Below are 22,652 nucleotides of genomic sequence, written 5' to 3'. Positions count from 1 at the left end.
AGGATTAGTTCACCCAAAAATGAAAATTTTGTCAATATTAAAGGGTAGTTTGCCCAAAATGAAAATTTTGTCAGTATTAAAGGGGTAGTTCACCCTAAAATAAAACTTGTGCCATTATTAAATGATCAGTTTGCCCAAAAATGAAAATTCTGTCAATATTAAAGGGGTAGTTTGCCCAAATATGAAACTTCTGTCATTATTAAAGGAGTAGTTCACCCAAAAATTAAATTTCTGTCATTATTAAAGGATCAGTTCACCCAAAAATGAAAAATTCTGTCATTTTTAAAGGATCAATTTGCCCAAAAATGAAAATTCTGTCATTGTTAAAGGATCAGTTTGGCCAAAAATTAAATTTCTACCATTATTAAAGGATCAGTTCGCCCCAAAATTTAAATTCAGTCAGTATTGAAGAGGTAGTTTGCCCAAAAATGAAACTTCTGTCATTATTAAAGGATCATTTCACCCAAAAATGAAAAATTCTGTCATTAGTAAAGGATAAATTCGTCCAATAATGAAAATTCTGCCATTATTAAAGGATCAGTTCACCCAAAAATGAAATTCTGTTAATATTAAAGGGGTAGTTCGCCCAAAAATTAAATTTCTGTCATTATTAAAGGATTAGTTTGCCCAAAAATGAAATTTCTGCCATTATTAAAGGATCAGTTCACCCAAAAATGAAAAATTCTGTCATTTTTAAAGGATCAATTTGCACAAAAATGAAAATTCTGTCATTGTTAAAGCATCAGTTTGCCCAAAAATTAAATTTCTACCATTATTAAAGGATCAGTTCGCCCCAAAATTTAAATTCAGTCAATATTGAAGAGGTAGTTTGCCCAAAAATGAAACTTCTGTCATTATTAAAGGATCATTTCACCCAAAAATGAAAATTATGTCATTATTAAAGAGGTAGTTCACCCAAATATGAAAAATTATTAAATTATTATCATTATTAAAGGATAAATTCGTCCAATAATGAAAATTCTGCCATTATTAAAGGATTAGTTCACCCAGAAATGAAATTCTGTTAATATTAAATGGGTAGTTCACCCAAAAATTAAATTTCTGTCATTATTAAAGGATCAGTTTGCCCAAAAATAAAATTCTGCCATTATTAAAGGATCAGTTCACACAAAAATGAAATTCTGTTAATATTAAAGGGGTAGTTTGCCCAAAAATTTAATTTCTGTCATTATTAAAGGATCAGTTTGCCCAAAAAAGAATATTCTGCCATTATTAAAGGAGTAGTTTGCCCAAAAATTAAATTTCTGTCATTATTAAAGGATCATTTCACCCAAAAATGAAAATTCTGTCATTATTAAAGAGGTAGTTCACCCAAAAATGAAAATTCTGTCATTATTAAAGAGGTAGTTCACCCAAAAATGAAAAATTCTGTCATTATTAAAGGATAAATTCGTCCAATAATGAAAATTCTGCCATTATAAAAGGATCAGTTCACCCAATAATGAAATTCTGTTAATATTAAAGGGGTAGTTCGCCCAAAAATTTAATTTCTGTCATTATTAAAGGATCAGTTTGCCCAAAATGAAAATTCTGCCATTATTAAAGGATCAGTTCACCCAAAAATGAAAATTCTGTTAATATTAAAGAGGTAGTTCACCCAAAAATGAAAGTATTATGAACTATTTCTACTTTATTTCTGTTACAAATTGTATTTTTATGCATTATTCTACGATATAAAATCTCATAGAATTAAAGTAAATGTCTGGACTGGTGATTCGCCTTGGCGAATGGAGTGAATGGAGTCTCACTCATTTGTTCCCGGAGCATTTCAGCTCAAACAAATCCATCATAATGACATACACTGGAAAGAAAGACGGCACTGAAGGCCTCTGAGAGCTTGCTGTCTTTCACTATACTTTCAAATTCAGTTCCTGAATATAGTCCTACTTGTCATTTTGGAGTAAGAACGTCTGCTAAGAGCATAAATTGTACAGTCTCTGGGATCACAGCAGCCTGGTCCCGTTTTCAGTTTTAATCTAAATTCAATCATATGTGCTCATGTGTTCAATTCATGTGTTAAACAGGGCTCACATATCCCTTGGATTTAATACAAGGAGAGCAGAACTTGGCCCCGTTGCCTAGGCACAGCAAGACGACAACCAGAAGAGGCTGCAAGTAATGAGTTAGTGTTAGTGAAGCCAGAAAAAAAAAACAGCACAGAATTTCATCTGGTCAGGGACTGATAAAGGAAATGCTCACACGCACACACGCTTCTCATTGCCTGGCTGTGACGAAGCCTCAGATGGACCCTGGTCGGAATTGTTTGTTTAATTGACTTGGACATGATCGAAAGATCCGCCTGCATCAGGCCGTTGATTGCAAAGTCGGAAGGGCATACTGAAAAATAGATGACACTGTGCTATTGAGTTGAACCAGCAGTCAAAACATCATGCCAGCCTTAAATCCCTCGAGTATCACTATTCTGCGACGAATGAATAAACTGCTGCTTTACCATGTTGTATTCTGCTAAGAGACCAGCTTAGACTAGCATGGTTCGAGATTTATGCTAGTTAGTGTTGGCTTGTGCAGTCAGTATTAGCATACAATGCTATTGTATCCACAAAAAGTAGGAAATACTGCTGCTGCACATATAATATAAACCCCTATATATAATATACATCTGAATATGGAGCTGCATTGAGATCCTCGTATCTCTGGAACGGAATGATGCAGAGCCTTGAAAATTAAGTTTCCAAATGAGAAGTTTATTAAGAATTAAATTCTAAAATCATATTGAGATATCTTTAATACGTCTTGACTTATAAGCATGCAAACTTTGGAAAAATGCTATTTATGGCACTCAGACAAGTATGTTCAATGCAGCTGTTTTGACAGAAGGAAATGAGATACATTTCTAGTTTCAGCATTAGTTGTTCTTCAGACATTCCTCTTTAAAAGAAAATAAGTGTCAGCTGAATGCAGAATGACCCACATTTGGTTTTTGAGCACTAAAAATGTGTATAATTTACTCATGAACCCAAATTGAGATCCGAGTATCTCAGGAACTGAACCACGTAGGTCCTTAAAAATGAAGATGACAAAAGAAAAGTTTATTAAGACCCAATATCTAAAAGGGCATAAAGATATATTTAATATTTCTTGAGTTACAGGCATGCAAACTTTGGAGAAAAAAACTTGAGAAGTGCTCTTTCCCCAATTTTGAATGGTCACCATTGGCACATAATGCAACAAGGATTGCTAAAGTCAACAGGTTTTACAAATAGACCTACCAAACTCTGTAAAAACAGCATAGTGTTGCTGCCATTTTTTTTTAAAGAAAAAGAAAAGAAACTGTCAGCCGAATGCAAAGTGAACCACATTTGGTTTTTGACCACTGAAAATGTGTACAATTTACTCATGGACCCACACTGAGATCCAAGTATCTCTGGAACTGAACCATGTAGGTCCATAAAAATGAAGATGCCGAAAGAAAAGTTTATGAAGACCTAATATCTAAAAGGGCATTAAGATACATTTAATATTTCTTGAGTTACAGGCATGTAAACTTTGGAGAAAAAACTTGAGAAGTGCTCTTTCCCCAATTTTGAATGGTCACCATTGGCACATAATGCAACAAGGATTGCTAAAGTCAACATATTTTGGTAATAGACCTACCAATCTCTGTGTAAAAAGTATATAGTGATGCTGCCCTCTTTCTAAAAGAAAAATAAAAAGAAAAGAAGCTGTCAGCTTAATGCAAAGTGGCTCATATTTGGTTTTTGACCACGAAAAATGTGTACAATTTACTCATGGACCCACACTGAGATCTAAGTATCTCTGGAACTGAACCATGTAGGTCCATAAAAATGAAGATGCCAAAAGAAAAGTTTATTAAGACCCAACATCTCAAAGGGCATTAAGATACATTTAATATTTCTTGAGTTACAGGCATGCAAACTTTGGAGAAAAAAACTTGAGAAGTGCTCTTTTCCCAATTTTGAATGGTCACCATTGGCACATAATGCAACAAAGATTGCTAAAGTCAACAGATTTTACTAGTAAACCTACCAGTCTCTGTGTAAAATTAACATGGTGATGCTGCCCTTTTGCTAAAATTATTTTTACCCCCCTATAATTTGGCTCTGAATCTCAGATGAAAATTGTCATTTTGACCCTCTCTACAAAATAGTGGATTACTCAGTAAATTTACAAAGAAGACAAAGTTTACAAAGTTTAATATTTGGGCTTTCATCTCTACACATTTATCTTTTTTCAGCACAAATATGAACAAAATCTAAAATTTGAGCCAAGGACCTCTGGTTGAGTTGACACCGAATGACCCTGGTGTGATTGACTAAAGAGTTTACAAAAGGATCAATTATTGCTTTAGAGCGATGTTAGAGAGCATATTTATGTACGGTGGACTGACATGTCTGCTTTCAGTTACATGGGAAGATTAAGCTACATTTCTCTCTCTCTCTTTTCCTAATATGTGTTTTTCATTCATCAACAAAAGAGACACGTAATTAGAGAGGGATAAATGGTTCTCACCTGCAGAGTCGGGACATGAATTAAACGTAATGAGAGCCATCATCTTAAGTCACTGAATCGGCCAGAACCAGCGCTTTGTCTCCATGGCATTGGGTATTCTTTATAAACAAAGAAAAACAGAGCTTGCTCTTACTCATTATAGTCATATAAATCCTGGCAATGGAAAGATCATGCATCAGTGTTCCTCAAATACACACACACACACACACACACACACATACATATTACTTCCAAATATTAAAGGCACGGTCTGGTTTCCTGTGTGAAAAATGTGAAATTGAATCTGAGGCCTGGAGACTGTGGAGCTGATGAGATTTCCTGCTCGTAGATTGCGAGAGCGTTTAGAGCGGCGTTGCGCTCTGCTTCCTACTCTAAACCAAGAGCGTCCGTGTGACACTGGCTCACCTTGCGTGTTTGTGTAGATATAGCTGGGATAGATTTAACCTCGACTCACCAAGGGTTATCAAAACAGCATTATCATTTAAAGTTGCACTGTCTGGGTTGTCTGTTTGTAGTAAGAGGCTTTTGTGCACTGTCTTTTGTGTGCACTTCATAGTAAAGACCCCTTCTATTATCAAACATTTGGTTAGCTTCAAAAATTTGTTTAGCTTCACTGAAAACCTGTCCATTTATCTATGTTTATCGTTCTGTCAATCTATTGTTTTGTCTTTCTGTTTGTTATCATTCGATCATTATGTCTATTGTTTATCTATCATTCTTTTGTTCTGTCATCCAAACATTCTATCACTTGTTCTGTCGTTCACTCTATCCATCCATCCTTTTAATCATTCTATCAAGCATTCCATTAATCTTCTATAATCTAATCATTATATCAATCAGTCTATCTATTGCAATGTCTGCTGCTCTATCATTCTATCTATCGTTCTGTCTGTCAGTCATTCTAACATTCTGTCATTCTGTCATTAAATCAGTCTATCATTCTAAAGTTTGCTATCTATCTATCTATCTATCTATCTATCTATCTATCTATCGTTCAGTCTGTCATTCTACCTATCCTTCTACGTATCATTCTATCATTCATTGTATCGTTCTATCGCTCGCTCCATCCATCCATCTAATCAATTTATCGTTCTATTTTTTTATTTGTCTCGTTCTAACGTTTTCTCATCCATCCATCCATCCATCAAATTTTTTTCATCATCCATCAGTCTATCTATTGCTGTCTATTATTTTATTCTATCATTCTGTCTATCGTTCTAACTATCCTTCTATGTACCATTCTGTCACTCTATGTATCGTTCTATCAATCTAATGTTTGCTCCATCCATCCATCCATCCATCCGTCCATCCATCCATCATCCATTCATCCATCCAACGAATTTGTTGTTCTGTCTATCTATCTATCTATCGTTCCATTTATCGTTCTATCGTTCTATCATTCCATCGTTTGCTCTATCATTCCATCCATCCATCCATCCGTCTAATCAATTTATCGTTCTATCGTTTTATTTGTCTCGTTCTATTATTCTAACATTTGCTCATCCATCCATCCATCAATTTTTTTTCATCATCCATCAGTCTATCTAGTGCTATTGTTTTATTCTATTGTTCTATGTATCGTTCTGTCTGTCTATCTATCTATCTATCTATCTATCGATCGTTTGATCTGTCGTTCTAATTCTATGTATCATTTTATCATTCATTGTATTATCGTTCTCATGTTTGCTCCATATAACCATCGAATTTGTCATTTTTTTATCTATCTGTCCATCTTTTATCTATCTATCTATCTATCATTCGATCTGTCGTTCTATCTATGATTCTATGTATCATTCTATCATTCATTGTATTGTTCTATCGTTCTAATGTTTGCTCCATATATCCATCGAATTTGTCGTTTTTATCTATCTGTTTATCTATCTATCTATCTATCTATCTATCTATCTATCTATCTATCTATCTGTCTATCTATCTTTCTATCATCGTGCTATTGTTTTATTCTATTATTCTATCTATCGTTCTGTCTATCCTTCTATGTATCATTCTATTGTTCTATGTATCGTTCTGTCTGTCTATCTATCTATCTATCTATCGTTTGATCTGTCGTTCTAATTCTATGTATCATTCTATCATTCATTGTATTATCGTTCTCATGTTTGCTCCATATAACCATCGAATTTGTCATTTTTTTATCTATCTGTCCATCTATTTATCTATCTATCTATCTATCTATCTATCTATCTATCTATCATTTGATCTGTCGTTCTATCTATGATTCTATGTATCATTCTATCATTCATTGTATTGTTCTATCGTTCTAATGTTTGCTCCATATATCCATCGAATTTGTCATTTTTTATCTATCTGTCTATCTATCTATCTATCTATCTATGATTCTATGTATCAGTCTATCATTGTATTGTTCTGTCATTCTCATGTTTGCTCCATATATCCATCAAATTTGTTGTTTTTTTATCTATCTGTGATTCTATGTATCATTCTATCATTCATTGTATTGTTCTACCGTTCTAATGTTTGCTCCATATATCCATCGAATTTGTCGTTATCTATCTGTTTATCTATCTATCTATCTATCTATCTATCTATCTATCTATCTATCTATCTGTCTATCTATCTTTCTATCATCGTTCAAACATTTGCTCTATCATTTCATCCATCCATCCATCCATCTAATCATCTATTTGATTTATCGTTCTATCATGCTATCATCTATTGTTCTATCATTCTAACATTTGCTCTATCATTTCATCCATCCATCCATCCATCCATCCATCCATCGAATCTATCTATCGTTTTAATGTTTGCTCCATCCGTCTGCCTTGAAAAACTTTGCTTTTCTAGTCCAAATTACTTTGTAATTAATTAAATAAAAATTGCAATTATTGGCCCAGTTTGCTACATCAATTCAAATTCAAGAATTCAGTTTCAATTTAACAGGCATTCTTAATTTTTGTTCTTAATGGTGCACAACTCTAATATCTAAAATGATGGATGCTAGTCTATGTAAACCGAATCAGCTTATGAACATGTGCGGCCCTGCAGTCATCTGAGAAACACAACTAATTCTCTTTTCGTGACCTGAGACCTTGCTACACGCTTCACTGAGTTATACAAAATGAATTATTCCCGTTCCACCGTACGTACCGGGTATCCCCCGATCGGCGCTCGCCGTGCCTTTGATGCGATAATGCCGTGTTCAACCTCATTGAGCATTCGCTGCAAAGTATATTAGAGGTTTATGAAGACAGACCTAGAGAGGCTCGAGAGTGGGTTGCGAGGACCATACCGAAAGCGCATTTTTCACGATACATTAGCCAACCAGACTGGAAAATCTTTTTTAATTTAAATCCAATTATCGTATCATCTGTTCCTTCATTTCGGGGCGCAGGGTTTAATTGTGGGGAATGCGCTGTATAAGAATCTCCTGCTTTTGCAGTCTCATCTGTTCTTACTTATTTAATTCAAATTTGCTAGAGGACTCTCCAATTCAACACACTCTTCGAAATCAATTAATCCCACCCGTTGCGATCTGCAGGCGTGATTAAAATGGTTGGAATAAATTTATCCATACTTTAATTAGGCTAAAACCCGTGTTGATTATAAAGGTGGTACGGTAGGGGTGCGCATCCTCATGGGGCTTGTTACAGTAGAATACGAGGCATTAGAACAGCCACTCCATATCCCTGATGATGGCAACCAGCTGCTCACTTCAGTCATACGATTTCCTCGTGCTCATAGAAAGTCTGTTCTGAGATCAATTTAGTCCAACCAAATGCATAAGCATATATTAACGCTGTCCAGGTGTACTGTCGTTACCCAACAAAGAAACCGCTTGTTCCTTTAAAAGTTCATTTATTTATAACTGCAATCCAGGGATGTGGTTTTCATACAGTTATTTCTTTTAAGTACAGAGGAGTCTGGAACCTTTTAAGTGCTAATATTTCTAGTGTTCTTCTGAGATGGGATTTAGCCAGTACAGTAGAGCACGGGCCTTTGCACCGCGAAGAGTTCTCGACTTCGTCTGATTACTGAGACAAATGGTCCTGAATCCCTAACAAGGCCGCTGAGACTTCGCAAGAGCCAGAGAGGTCCCGAGGCAACCTGATGAGAACGAAAGAGTACAAAGCAAAGGTTTAAAAAAGCCTTAGAAGCTCAGAAACATCACGGTGGTGGATTATAGTAGATCCTGGAAAACTTCATCGAGGGGCAGTTGCACGTTGTGTTAAAACGTCACGTTTCTGGTTTTCTGAAAGAGTCTCTGAGAGATTTCTCTTTGCCTTGTCTTTATAATCATAATTAATGTCAGCTTATCTCCTGTCTCATATTCCCAAAGTCAGGTCACACATCATCATCATCACTCACGTCTAATGAACAATCTAACTCTGCATCTTCTTCTTCAGGGGAGATGCTAAAATACACCCACGCACACTCAGCAGCACTTTCCGTTACGTCTGTCACACACATTTTGTGCTTCGAAACACTTACTGAATAATATCCAGTAGTTTAGCATGTGAGGAAAGCCATTTTTATTAATTATATTAATAGATTCATTTTTTTTAAATATTAATTAAACATGTGTAATGCAATATTTTTAAAACACACCTACAGAATTTGTTCCAAAGTCTTTCTAAAGTACATTCTACTTTCTAAAGACAAGTCAGAACTCATAAGATTTATTATTTATAATTTCTAATTGTGTTATTTTGACAGTTTAAAATGGTAAGAAATAAAAGATAATTATTTATATATAAAATATATGAATATTAGTAAAACATATATATAATTTATAAAATATATTTTGATTTTAAATGTATTTGTATTTTAATATTATGAAAGTATACAATATAATGAAAGTTTACTTACCAAATCTCATAGAGCTAATATACATATATATATATATATATATATATATATACACACATATATTTCTTCTATTTTATTTTTCACATCAGTATGTTTATTTTTACAATACATTATTGTTATTTTCTATTGTTTCAAACATTTTCTAATAAAAAAATCTACGTTTTATCAATATTTCATTTTCATTTTTCATAAAATGTTTAAATCCTCAGTTTTGTTCCTAAATCTTTTTAACTTTTAATTAGTTTTTTAACAAATAACTTTAATTAAGTCAGTATCTTGTCATGTTATATTCACTCATTTTATGTGTTTATTTTTTTAAATATTTTTTTAGAAATATGTTTTATTTCTTACCATTTCTAAATTGTCAAAAGAACACAGTTAGAAATTATAAATAATAAATTAATCTCATGAGTTCTAACTAGTTTTTAGGAAGTAGAACATACTTTAGAAAGAATTTGAAGCAAATTCTGTAAATGTGTTTTATTTTTTACCTTTTTTCATTTTTTTCTTCTATTTTATGTCTTCCACATCAGTATTTTTACAATATTTTATTTTTATTTTACATTGATTTTGTTTCAAGATTTTTAATTAAAAAATCTACATTTTATCAGTATTTTTCTAGACCAGTGTTTTGTTGTTTTGTTGTTGTTGTTGTTGTTTTTTTGACAAACCTATCCACAAATATCTTAAATTTAGTCAATATTTCATATATTTCGTCATGTTATATTAATGAATTTTATTTTTTTATATATATATCAGTTATTTTTTACATATTTTCTTGACCAAAATTTCATATTTTGTAACAGTTAAGAGTTTATTATTATTTTTAAACAGCATTGTAGTTTTCAGGTTCAGTTTTTACAGGTAATGTATTTTATCTCTTCCACATCAGTATTGTTAATTTTACAATATTTTATTATTCTTTTACTTTTTTTTGGCACTTTAAATCCACAAATATCTTAAATATAGTCAATATTTTGTTAATATTTTGATTAATTATATTAATAGATTCATTTTTTATAAATATTAATTAAACATGTGTAATTTAATATTTTTAAAACACACCTACAGAATTTGTTCCAAATTCTTTCTAAAGTACATTCTACTTTCTAAAGACAAGTCAGAACTCATAAGATTTATTTATTATTTATAATTTATAATTGTGTTCCTTTGACCGTTTAAAAATTGTAAGAAATAAAAGATAATTATTCATATATATATATATATATATATATATATATATATATATAAATTTTACATGTATTTATATTTTAATATAATGAAAGTATACAATATAATAAAAGTTTACTCACCAAATCTCACAGAGCTAATATACATACTATACATATAGAGAAAGATATTTTATTATATTATATTTATTTATAATATTTTATTGTTTTTTTAGTTCTGTTTTGTGACAAATTTAACTAAAGAGAATAATTCAAGGTTGATTTTAAAAATCTTCACGTTATGACTAGCAGTTACAGGCTGTGTTCAGATTTTTGTCCTGATCTCAGACCAGTGTAGTGGCTCAGCATGTCAGCACCTGTCATATGTCACCAGTTCTCTGCATTTAACACATACTAGACAACAGCAGCCTATAAAATAACCTCAGAAGTGGCTGACCATGAGAGAGATGACCCCTGAAGGGGATAAGGATGTTGCAGTCTAGCTATGTCTTTGTCCATCTTCCTTAAATCAACTGCACTCAGATTAAACAAGGTCTTTGTCTGTGTTAATCAGCATCATGAATGAGAAATGCTTCTACATTAGTCTGTCTTATTTCCTCAGAAGCCATTTTTTTGCGATGCTAAAAAGCTTCTAGAAATAATTAATCAAATTCATTTGGTACTATTACTTCCTCCAAAAGCACAGAGAAGGTAGAGGAGAAACCTTTTTTGGATATCGCTTTCCAAATCAATCCTTTTAACTGAAAGTGCTTAGTAAATATCCAGCTTTTGAAGAGAATTGTATATTATTGGCCACATTGCAAGATACTTCCATTTCCATTCACTTTCCTAAACTAAGTTGAGAACTTAATGATACGATTACCTGAAATCACCCTGGAAAAACCTCAGAGAGAGAGAGAGACTTTTAGCCTAAGCCTACAGTCAGACAATTAAAATACCTCACAAGTCTTTTATCCTCCTTATGAGAGTATTTCCGCAGGTGCTCCACCTCCTGGGAAATTGTCACTTTAGAGTTTCTTTGCCACCGGATGAATCCCTGACAAGCTTTAATGAGCAACCCAAGAGAGAACTGAGTGCTTTATAGGAAATGGGCTTCAGACGGACAAGCCTGCGTTCTTCATTTTCAGCTAGCTTAGCCGTTTTTTAAAAATGGTGCAGTCTGATTTATGCTCGGCCTGTGTATTGCCCATTTGGGATCTGGACGTCTTGTGAGTCAGGGTCAGAGATGCGAGTTGACCATCTCGCGGGTTGATCTTGATGTATGCGTAGACCGACCTGTGCATCAACCTTGCAGGAATAGTCAACCCTTAACATCATTAAATCCTCTGCAGGTTCATGGACACTTAGAGCAGAAGAGCAGAGATTGCAGAGGTCAGACGGTAGATCAGATGAAATAGAAAAGAAGAGAATGTTCTTTGCTTAGGTGGTTGGCCTTTTCACACTTTTTTGCACACTTTGAGTTGTGGGAAGGCTGGAAATAGAAGCTTCGCCCTGTCACATTGCTTCCGAATCTGTCGAGTGTAACTTTGCTGACTGTGGTTGTGAGGTGAAGCGGATCTTAGGCTTTGTCCACATATTTACAGATATGTCTGAAAACAGTTTTCACCTTGATGGTTTTTTTTTTTTTTTTTTTTTTGACAAAAATATCCACAAACACGTATTTAGTCGGCGCCAATAGCCTTGTGGTTAGTGCGTCGACATATAGTGACATTGCACTGCGGGCGACCTGAGTTCGAATCCCGGCTCGTGGACGTTTCCCAATCCCACCCCCTTCTCTCTCTCCCACTTCGCTTCCCGTCCAACTACACTGTTTTGTCCAAATGAAGGCATAAAAACGCAAAAAAAAAAAAAAAAAATTTGTCAATATTTTATTATGTTTTTATATATATTTGTATTTTTTGATATATTCATTTTTTGACCGAAATTATATTATTTAACAGTTAACAGTTTTTTACAGGTAAAATGTTTTCTTTACTGTTTTTTGTTTGAATATTTTTTTTTAATAAAAAAAACTTGCAGTTTGATCAGTATTTAATTTTCAAGTTTAGTCAATATTTTGTCATGTTATATTCATTAATTTTATTCATTTATTTTATTAGTTTATTTATTTATTTATTTATTAAATATTTATTAAATAAAAAATTCTACATTTTATCAGTTTTTAATTTTTATGTTTATGTTTTTTTTTTTTGTTGTTGGTTGACAAAAATATCCACAAAATTCTAACGTTTAGTCAATATTTTATCATGTTATATTCATTAATTTTATATATATATATATATATATATATATATATATGTATATATGTGTATATATGTATATATGTATGTTTTATTTAAACAGTCAACAGTTTTAATTAAAAATGATAAATTAATTTTCCTAAACAGTTTTAATCCTCAATTTTGCTTTTAAATCTTTTCCAACAGGTAGTTCTTTTTTGTTGTTGTTGTTGTTATATTTGTTTTTTAACAGTATTATCCACAAATATTTTAAATTTAGTCAATATTTTGTCATATAGTATTCATTCATTTTATTTTTATTTATTTTATTTTTTTATATATTTATTTATTTTATATTTTTTATATATTTACATTTTTTTAGCAGTTGTTTTTTTTAACAGTATTATAATTTTTTTGACAAAAATGTATGCAAATATCTTAAATTTAGTCAGTATTCATTCATTTTATTTTATTTATTTATATATATATATATATGTGTATTTCTTATTTGTTGATACATTCTCTTTTTTTGACCTTTTTTTTTAGCAGTTAACAGTTTTTTTTAGCACAGTATTACAATTTACAGGTACATTTTTTTACAGGTAAAATTTATATTTTTTCTTATATTTTATCTCATCCAAATCACAACACTTTTACTGTTTTACAGTTTTAATCCTCAGTTTTGTTTTTAAATCACATTTAGTATTCCGTTGTGTCAAATTCATTAATTTTGGTTTTCCTAATTACAAGCAGGGTTTTTACTGCTTTTTATCCTGTCCACACCAGTGTTATCTATGTAGCCAGCTAGCTAGCTGACCATTTATTTAGACAAAAATATTTTTTATATATGCTGTAATTTTATATATAGATGTAAGCACTTCCGTCCACAAAATTTATATTTCAACATATTAGTCATACAACATTATAAGACAATTTATGTTTAATCAAAACATTAAAAACTCCCCTTGATGTTTCATGATTGTATCTGTCGCAGAGATACTTAAAATACCACCTACCTATTCTGCACAGTGGACTTTACCTTTGAGGGAAGTAGACGAAGACACCAGAATCAATGAGGTCATGATGCTCCATTCCTCTCCAACCAAGAAATAAACTTACGGCAGATAATTAAATGACTAATGGCTGTGTGCTCCACTTGTGCGCGCTGACAGCCTCAAGCTCTCCAGAGAGGCTCCATCCTGCCAGGAGAAGAAGCTGATGAAATTCCCCAGACTAATCAACTGTTTGTGTGTGTGAGTGTTTTGTGCCTGATTTTGTGTGTGTGTTTAGGCGAGAGTAGGTAGGAGCTGACAGTCTGGAAGAAGGATATCAGTGCATGCTAGCTGGGATGGAATCACAGCTTAGCTCATGGGAATCACAAAACAGAGGAGTAAGAGATGGATTCGTGTGCAGAAGGGTTTGTAGCAGAAGCACGAAACGCAGAAGCTGAGATGTAATCCAAACAACACCAACAGAGCCAGCAGCTAGAGAAAGACCAAAACACTACAGGACTAATCCAAAGACGTGAGACTACTGGCTAAAATAGAGACTCAGACAAGAGATCAGGTAACAAGATAAACAATGTTAAAATTGCTGTCAGAAAACAGGCAGTACTTCCAAAAAAGTGGCACTAGATCAGAGTATATGTTGTGTATAGGAGCAGTAGACTGAAATGAGAAATAGATGTAGCAGTGTATTAATGCTGGAATACACTACACAACTTTTAATACCACAACCTGGGCATCACACACAGAAGTGGCGCCTTCCACAGACGAGAATTTATGATTATTAGACCACTTTCCAAGGCTGCATGATATATTAAACCCAATTTAAAATCTACTGTGAATTCACAAACACTGTGATTAAATTAAATAAATATATGCGATGCAGGTTATATGCATTTTAATTATTGAAATACGTGTAGGTTACGTATGTGCATGTCAGAGCGGCACGTTCTCAGTAAATGCTGCTCCACACAAACTGTTATCATTTACATACTTCACTTGGATCTCTGCATATTGTTGTGAGTTTGGTTTTATTATAACGTTCATCTGAGAATGCCATTTCATCAGATTTGTAAATAAATCATTTATAAACCTACACAAACAGGTGAATACATCGTTCTTTCTAAATATGCTAAATAAAAGTTCAAACCCTCATTCTTAGTTTACACGTTTTGATGAACGTCCACATATTTAAGAACTTACAGTGACTGCAGCATTTCTGTCATAAAGAAATGGCCAAATATTAAAGATTAAGTGGACATTTTAATTAAGTGTTGTTTGGTCAATATTAAACAACGATTAGATTGTGTGGTAAAGTGTAAAAACACAGTCCTCGGGCATTTGGTGTCATCTGCAGGCATTTGTTATAATGTGTAATGTATGTTGTATCTATTGTTGATGATACGTTATGTATTTTAAGTTTTGTTTAATACAACCATAGGATTACTAGCTTTTGATACTTTATTTGAACTAATATTACTGCCTCGTTGCTATTATATGTGTATTTTAAGTCATTTTAAAAGTTATTGTTCACTTTTTTAGTACTACAATAAATTTATTTATAATTGACCCTTTGCAAACAGTTTGATTGACAGGCGATCTGACCAATCATAAAACATAATCATTATGTCCGACAAACAAATCAGACAGGAGAATGTTAACTTCAGTGGACTTATACTTGTGTGTATTGACGTCTTTTCGTGGTAGAAATAAAATACGTTCTGATGTTCATTCATGTTGATTTCATTTTTAAGTATAAGGTGATCGGTTCACGCGTCGATTAATCTAATAAGGCAATACACTAATCTGTCACGACACATTAAAGAGCCACAAAACGGTATTTATTGTTTGAATTTCTTGTAAAATGACAACATTTTAAAGCTGAGACCTTGTCTCATACTAAAAGAAACCTGTTCTGTCTTGTCTGTCGGCGTGTTGACAGTTTCCTTTTTGTTCCACAGTGTATTTTTCACTGCGTTAGAACATGATGTATAGTGTGAGAGTGCCACAATAGCAACAGTAACTAAGGAGGGCGGGTTTTTGCAAAGGGTCGATTAGTCAGAATAATCAGCCGAATACTCAATTACCAAAAAAATCCTTAGTGATAACCCTATTAACAAACTTAATCTTCGAGTCATTCTAAACACAAAAACTAAGAAACAAGGAGGCCAGAACAAGAGAAAACAATATCTTTTAAAACTGGTTCAAATGTTTTATATCCTGTAACTGTATGGAATCACAGTCCGAAGCTAAAAAAATCATGCGCATTATATACACAGTTTGGACCGGTGATTTTACAAGACAAGTGCTAGCAACTAAACAAGTATTGCTGATATATTTTATGTTGTAAAATAAAATGTGAAAATATCTCGAGCTTGTGTTAACCCCAGACCTTATTTTAGACCAGAGACAAGGTTGCCAAGTTTTCACAACAAAACACGCTCAGTTGGTACTCAAAACTAGCTAAATCGGGTTTCGGTGGGCTGCACGTTTTTTGGCGGGGTTCCTATGGTAAATCTCACATACCAGGGGATAAATATCGCATTATTGGGGTCGCTTAAACTCGTGGACATTAAAAAAAAAAACCTGCGGCAACTAGGGCTGCCCCCTAATAGTCGACTAACCATTAATTGACGAGAAGAGGTTTGGTCGACCAAAATTTTATTAGTCGCTTAAAAAAAAAATCCACATGATGTGGCGAAGTAGCTGGTCTACTTGGTAATGCAGTATATCGGGCAGGATGTCCATACGCTCGCTCTCAAATATGGCTTTTCATCTGAAAGATGTATGTAGTACCAACTTTACATGGCAGCCAAACCTAGAAAAATGTGCGCTTTTGAAGTGTCAATAGTTGAATAGTAGCGTGGTCACTATATGACAGATGGAGGCGCCAGTGCAGTCATTTGCTCTTAAAATACTCAGTCATTTTTGGTCATACAGATAAAAGTAAAAAGACCTTTCGAATCTGTGAAGACTACGTTTATTTGTGTGCACACACAATAACAACGAAACGTTGTGCTTTTATAAAATAATAAAAGCAAACAGGATGCGCTTTCTGCCGTCTCGGTCTCTGTGAACTTAAGTGTGAAACTTCGAAACTCCATGTATACTTGCCTTACAGGCATGAAAAATATATCTTTAGTGAGTGAAATGTCCACTTTCAAATGAACCAATTCAAGTAGAAAACAAATATTTTCAAATTATGTAATCCGTATGAAACATGCATTCAGGCACATCACTTAGAGTTTTATATTTATTACCTTTAGATTTTGAGTATAACGTTGTAAAATTTGAATATTAAAGGCCTAATATTAAGACCTTATTCCTGAAATATTACTACTTTAATCTTGAAATGTCATTTTGTTATTGACTTTATTCTAGTAAAAAAGGCCTGCTATGAGATTATTTACAAAAAGAGTATGACTTTATTCTCTAATTCATATTTTAGTGCTGCACTAAAATGTTGGGAATTTTAAACTGAGAACCGAGTTTGGTTTGAAACACTCCGTGGTGTTACAACAAACTTCACAAATGAACTGCGAGAAAGTCCAGTCTTTGCTTAACCCCAGGCCTCATGCATCTTTTCAGTTTATGTTTTGTCTGCTTGTCATTTTTTATATGTTGCCTCAGTGGACTGTCACAATTCTTTGAGTCAGTCTGGAGACAGCCCGCGTGAGGTCACGACAAATATGACAGAAAGGGGGAAAGTAATGATGCGGAATTGTCTCGGCCCCTGAGATGCAATAAAGGGAAGATCCTCGCAAACAGACAGTAACAATATATTGTGCTTAGAAGTCCAGGGACAGGTTTCGCAGAGTTGAGTTGTTAACCGTGCCTGTCAAAAAATCACACAAGAGCGTGTCAAAACCAGAGAGCGGAGAGAATGTCTGGCTCTCCTGGAATATCCTCCAAAAAGCTGGCTCTAAACTGAGCCTTGTGAGCTGTCCTAAGACTTAACCTCTGTCACATTCACGAGTCCTTTCCCGTGCCCTCCTCATGGATTTCACTGAGCTTTGGACTTGGCAGTAAAATCGTCTCACTGAGGAAAAGTAGATTTACTCTTTCATCCTTTTTCCTTCGGTGACTCTTGGCCACTGGGCAGCTCAGCCTCTTGCTTTTCTCTCTTTGCTGTCTCCTATCCTGCTGGGGTATTGTTCAGTTCAAGGTTTTTTCTTCTCTGCTACAGGAAGCAGAATCTAGTGTGGCTACCACAGTGTCCTCCCCTGCTGCTGTGCCAGTCAGCCCCCCTGACTGGACATGGCCCTGATTGAGTTATTTCAGACTTTCCCCCCTGTGAGAGAGGTGAAGGAGCGGGAGGGGTGTGATGCTCCAGTCTGCATGGATCAATTGAATTGAATTATTAAGGAACACGCTTTATTGCACAGATCTACAATGGCTTTTTAATGTTTTTTATTAAATATTTAAAAATGTAAAAATTTAAAAATACAGTCATTCTTTTTTATTTTAAAAAATAATCTTGTAAGAGGCCTTTTAATGTTCAAAATCAAAATCAAAGTCTTAGTATTGTGAGAATAAGTCTCAATTAAGAACATATATTTGTAGCGTTATTAGATGAAATATTTTTTGTCAACCAAATCTAAATCTAAACCTAAACCCTTCACATCCATCCATTATTGTGACTGTATTTTCAAAACCTGTCAACTTCATTCTCATTATGACTTTTTTTTTTTGTTTTTGTTTTTTTTAGGAATTTTAGGGATGACAAATTGATGAATCGCATTCTAATTAAAAGTTTGTGTTTACATAATATATGTGTGTGTATTGTGTATATTTTTATGTGTATATAGTACTCAACATTTGAAGTGAATGAAAAAAAGTTGTCCCAAGACAAGAACAGGTATTGTCTTAGTTTTAGGACATCTTTGATGAAAAGTTTTGATCCACTTCAAATGTTGACTAATAAGAATATATTTACATTAATTATGTACATGCATATAAATTTAAATTTAAAATGTATATGTCTGTATTTATATATGTATAAATATACACAGTACACACACAAATATTATGTAAAAACAAAGTTTTATGTTAGATGCAGTTAATCTCAAAAATCTGTAATAAAATCTTTATATTTTATTTAAATGCCTCTAATAACCTAATTTTGTAACTTTATTTTGTCATTACAACTTAATTCTCATACCATCTACTTTTTCAAGACATTGATAAACCTTTTTTTAAGTTTTTATTTTCTCTTCAAAAATATTTCTTTATAAAGTTTATCATTTTTTCATATACCTTAATCTCCTAATTTGATTCTGAGTTCATTCTCCGACCAGTATGATTATTAATTTATATATTAATATAAAACATTGTATCTTTATTCTTGTAACATAAAGCTTAATTATCAAAACATTGACTTAATTCTCTGAACATCATGACTTTCAAAACAACTTTATTCTCAAAACATTAGAACTTTATGTAACATTTCAACTTAATTCTCAAGACGACTATTTGTGTAACATTCTGATTACATTCTTAAAACATTACAACTTTATTTGTGTAACATTTCAACTTAATTCTCAAAACAACTATTGGTGTAACAATCTGACTACCTTCTCAAAACATTGCACCTTTATTTATGTAACAATGCGACTTATTTATCAAAACAACTATATGTAACATTCTGACTACATTTACAAAACAGTACAACTTTATTTATGTAACATTTGAACTTACTTCTCAAAACATTTTATTTGTGTAACATTCTGAATACATTTTTCAAAACATTATAACTTTATTTAACATTACAACTTAATTCTCAAAACAACTATTTGTGTAACATTTTGACTACCTTCTCAAAACATTGCATCTTTATGTAACAATGAAACGTATTTATCAAAGCATAACTATGTGTAATATTCTGACTACATTCTAAAAACATTACAACTTTATTTATGTAACATTTCAACTTAATTCTCAAAACATTACAACTTTATGTAACATTTCAACTTAATTCTCAAAACATTATATTTGTGTAACATTCTGACTGCATTATCTAAACATTACAACTTTATTTACATAACATTTCAACTTAATTTTCAAAACATAACTTTCTGTAACATTCTGACTACATTCTCAATACATAATTTTATTTATGTAACATTTCCAACTTAATTCTCAAAGCATAACTGTTTATGCAACATTCTTACTATATTCTCAAAACATTGCAACTTTATGTAACATTTCAGCTTAATTCTCAAAACATAACTATTAGTGTAACATTCTGACTATATTCTTAAAACATTGCAACTTTATTTACATTTCAACTGAATTCTCTAAACATAACTATTTTTGTAACATTTTATGTTCTCAAAACATTACAACTTTATTTATGCAACATTTCAACTACATTCTCAAAACATTAAATCTTTATGTAACATTTAAACATATTCTCAAAACATTGCCGTGTAGAACATTCTGACTACATTCTCAAAACATTACAAGTTTATGTAACATTTCAACGTATTTCTCAAAACACTGTAACTATTTGTGTAACATTTTGACTACATTCTCAAAACATTGCAACTTTACTGTTTTTATTACAACTTAATTTTCAAAGCATTTTGAATTTTCAGATAACAACTAATTTATTTTCAGACATTACAGTTTCATTCTCAAACTTAGATTGTATTTTTATTTTAACACGACACTAAGATTTCATCACAGTGCTCTGTGCCTGACGTTTCTGAGATTATTACCTGGTCAGCGATTGCACCACAGAGAGGTGTAATATTGTATTAGTAGTTGGAGTATGAAATTTTTTTTTTTATGCTGATGAGTTCAAGGTGCAGATGTGACCAAGGACAGGTCAGGGTCATCTCATCCCATAAGAGCTGTTTGCCTGTGGCTTGCTGTAACCCCCAAGGGAATAGAGGTCCCATATATAAACAAAGACCAGAAATGAACCATTGATGGGACTGTCACTATCATCGCCGTGCCCTGTACTTTATTGTGGGTTATTACTATCCAAGAAAGCATATGAGGCCTTTGGGTCATAAATTTTGCATTAGAGTAAAGGTATATGACTTGTGCTCTCCTGCTTCCACCATCTCACCTAATTGTCATCATGATGACAGTTATGACTCTGTTTTTCTTCCCTTCCCCCCCTTTTCCCCCCATCTTTTTCAGGTCCTGATGTTGGCAGATGGTAACACAGAGGGTTTCCTTTATAAGAGGCTGCCTATTCTCTCCACCCTGGTTCCGCAGGACGGCAAAGCCACTGCGTACGTGTGCGAAAACTTCGCCTGTGCCCTCCCAGTCACCTGCCCGCAGGAATTGAGGAGACTGCTGCTGGAATGAAAGCTGCCGTCACACTACACAAACATCACTGTGGGATCTCTCCATAGTCGGACCGCTAAACATCTCAGATTATTACGCAAGTAGCAAACTGCAGTCATCAAAAACAGTCATAAATGAAATGCACTGGAAGACGTTATACAGTGGCAAGGCAAACCTCTAGGGGTTGCCCTAGTTGTGATGTTCTGCCTCATTTTAGACCTATTATACAAGACGTTTGTCTTGGGAGATGGAAATACAATGATATTGTAATGTGAGGAGGAACGCTGAGATTAAACCTTTCATAGGTTTGCCTCATGGGCTCAGCTGATCTGTGTCAACCTGCTTTTTAAACGATCGAGCATGTTTCTCCACAACCTTTCTATGCAGTGCAGCTGATCAAGCCTGTATAAGCAAAATGCTGATGAATGCACTAGATTTAGAGTGAAATGACACATACAATGTATGTATACTAGAGCTCACGACTCAATAAATACTCACTGAGTAATCTTTTGTGATCTGGTTAATCTGTTTATTCCTTTTACATACTGCTTACACTTATGGGGGTCTCACACCACATTTGACAAGCATACTAAAATTCAAAACTATCGTTTTCTATGAATGTACGTACATCTTTGCTGTCGTTTGATGTTTATTGATGGTGCCCAGATGTAAATTTGAAGGCTGCTCAAAAAATTCAGCATTTAAAGGGTTAGTTCGCCCAAAAATTACGTTCATCTTCGGAACACAAATTAAGATATTTTTGATGAAATCCCAGAGCTTTCCAACCCTGCATTGACACCAATGCAACTGACACATTCAAGGCCCAGAAAGGTTGTAAGGACATTGTTAAAAATAGTCCATGTGACATCCGTGGTTCAGCCATAATTTTAAGAAGCTACAAGAATACTTTTTGTGTGCAAAGAAAACAAAAACAACAACTTTATTAAACCATTTCTTCTCTTGAAACATCTTAATTTGTGTTCTGAAGATGAACGAAGGTTTTATGGGTTTGGAACGACATGAGAGTAATTCATTTTTGGGTGAACCATCCCTTTAAACTGACAAAACAAAATATCCAAAAATCATTACTTAGTACAAACACTACCATTCAAAACTTTGAGGTCTAACATTTTTTAATATTTTTAAAATATAGTCTCGTATGCTCACCAAGGCTGCATTTATTGATTAAATATACAGTAAAAATTGTATTATTGTGAAATTTAGAATAACAGTTCTTTTTAAATATGTTTTTAAAATGCAATTTATTCCTGTAATGGCAAAGCTGAATTTTCAGCAGGCATTATTCCAGTATTTAGTGTCACGTGATCCTTCAGAAATCATTCTAATATGCTGATTTGGTGCTCAAGAAACATTTCTTATTATTGAAATCAATTGTGATCAATTCAAAAGTTAAAAAGAGCAATGTTTATTTTAAATAGAAAGTTTTAAGAATTTAAGTCTTAACTGTGACTTTTGATCAATTTATTGCTCCCTACACTAAATAAAATGTCTTTTCAAATTTATTGACCCCATTGTTGACTTTTGAATGGGACGTAGTGTACGTAATGTAAGCTAAAAGACAC

The 22,652-nt window shown here is 33.2% G+C and overlaps 1 protein-coding gene across 4 annotated transcripts in view; it reads left to right on the top strand.

Annotated features, from left to right (window-relative positions):
- Positions 1-21,561, top strand: part of spata20 (spermatogenesis associated 20) — a 51,529-nt gene extending 29,968 nt beyond the window's left edge. Inside the window, exons 16-17 of one of the 4 annotated variants that reach the window (XR_007828868.1) lie at positions 14,057-14,332; positions 20,920-21,041. Coding sequence is in view for 3 of the 4 variants with exons in the window: in XM_051124697.1 (XP_050980654.1) it covers positions 20,920-21,090 (171 nt within the window). In the remaining variant the exon portion in view is untranslated. The other 3 variants (XM_051124697.1, XM_051124698.1, XM_051124699.1) reach the window with 3 other exon arrangements.
- The last annotated feature ends 1,091 nt before the right edge of the window (positions 21,562-22,652 follow it).

This window comes from Labeo rohita, chromosome 12 (genome assembly GCF_022985175.1).
Source record: "Labeo rohita strain BAU-BD-2019 chromosome 12, IGBB_LRoh.1.0, whole genome shotgun sequence".
Classification (NCBI taxonomy): Eukaryota; Metazoa; Chordata; class Actinopteri; order Cypriniformes; family Cyprinidae; genus Labeo; species Labeo rohita.
The sequence above is the reverse complement of the archived record's forward strand: the minus strand, read 5'-3'. Positions and strand labels throughout refer to the sequence as shown.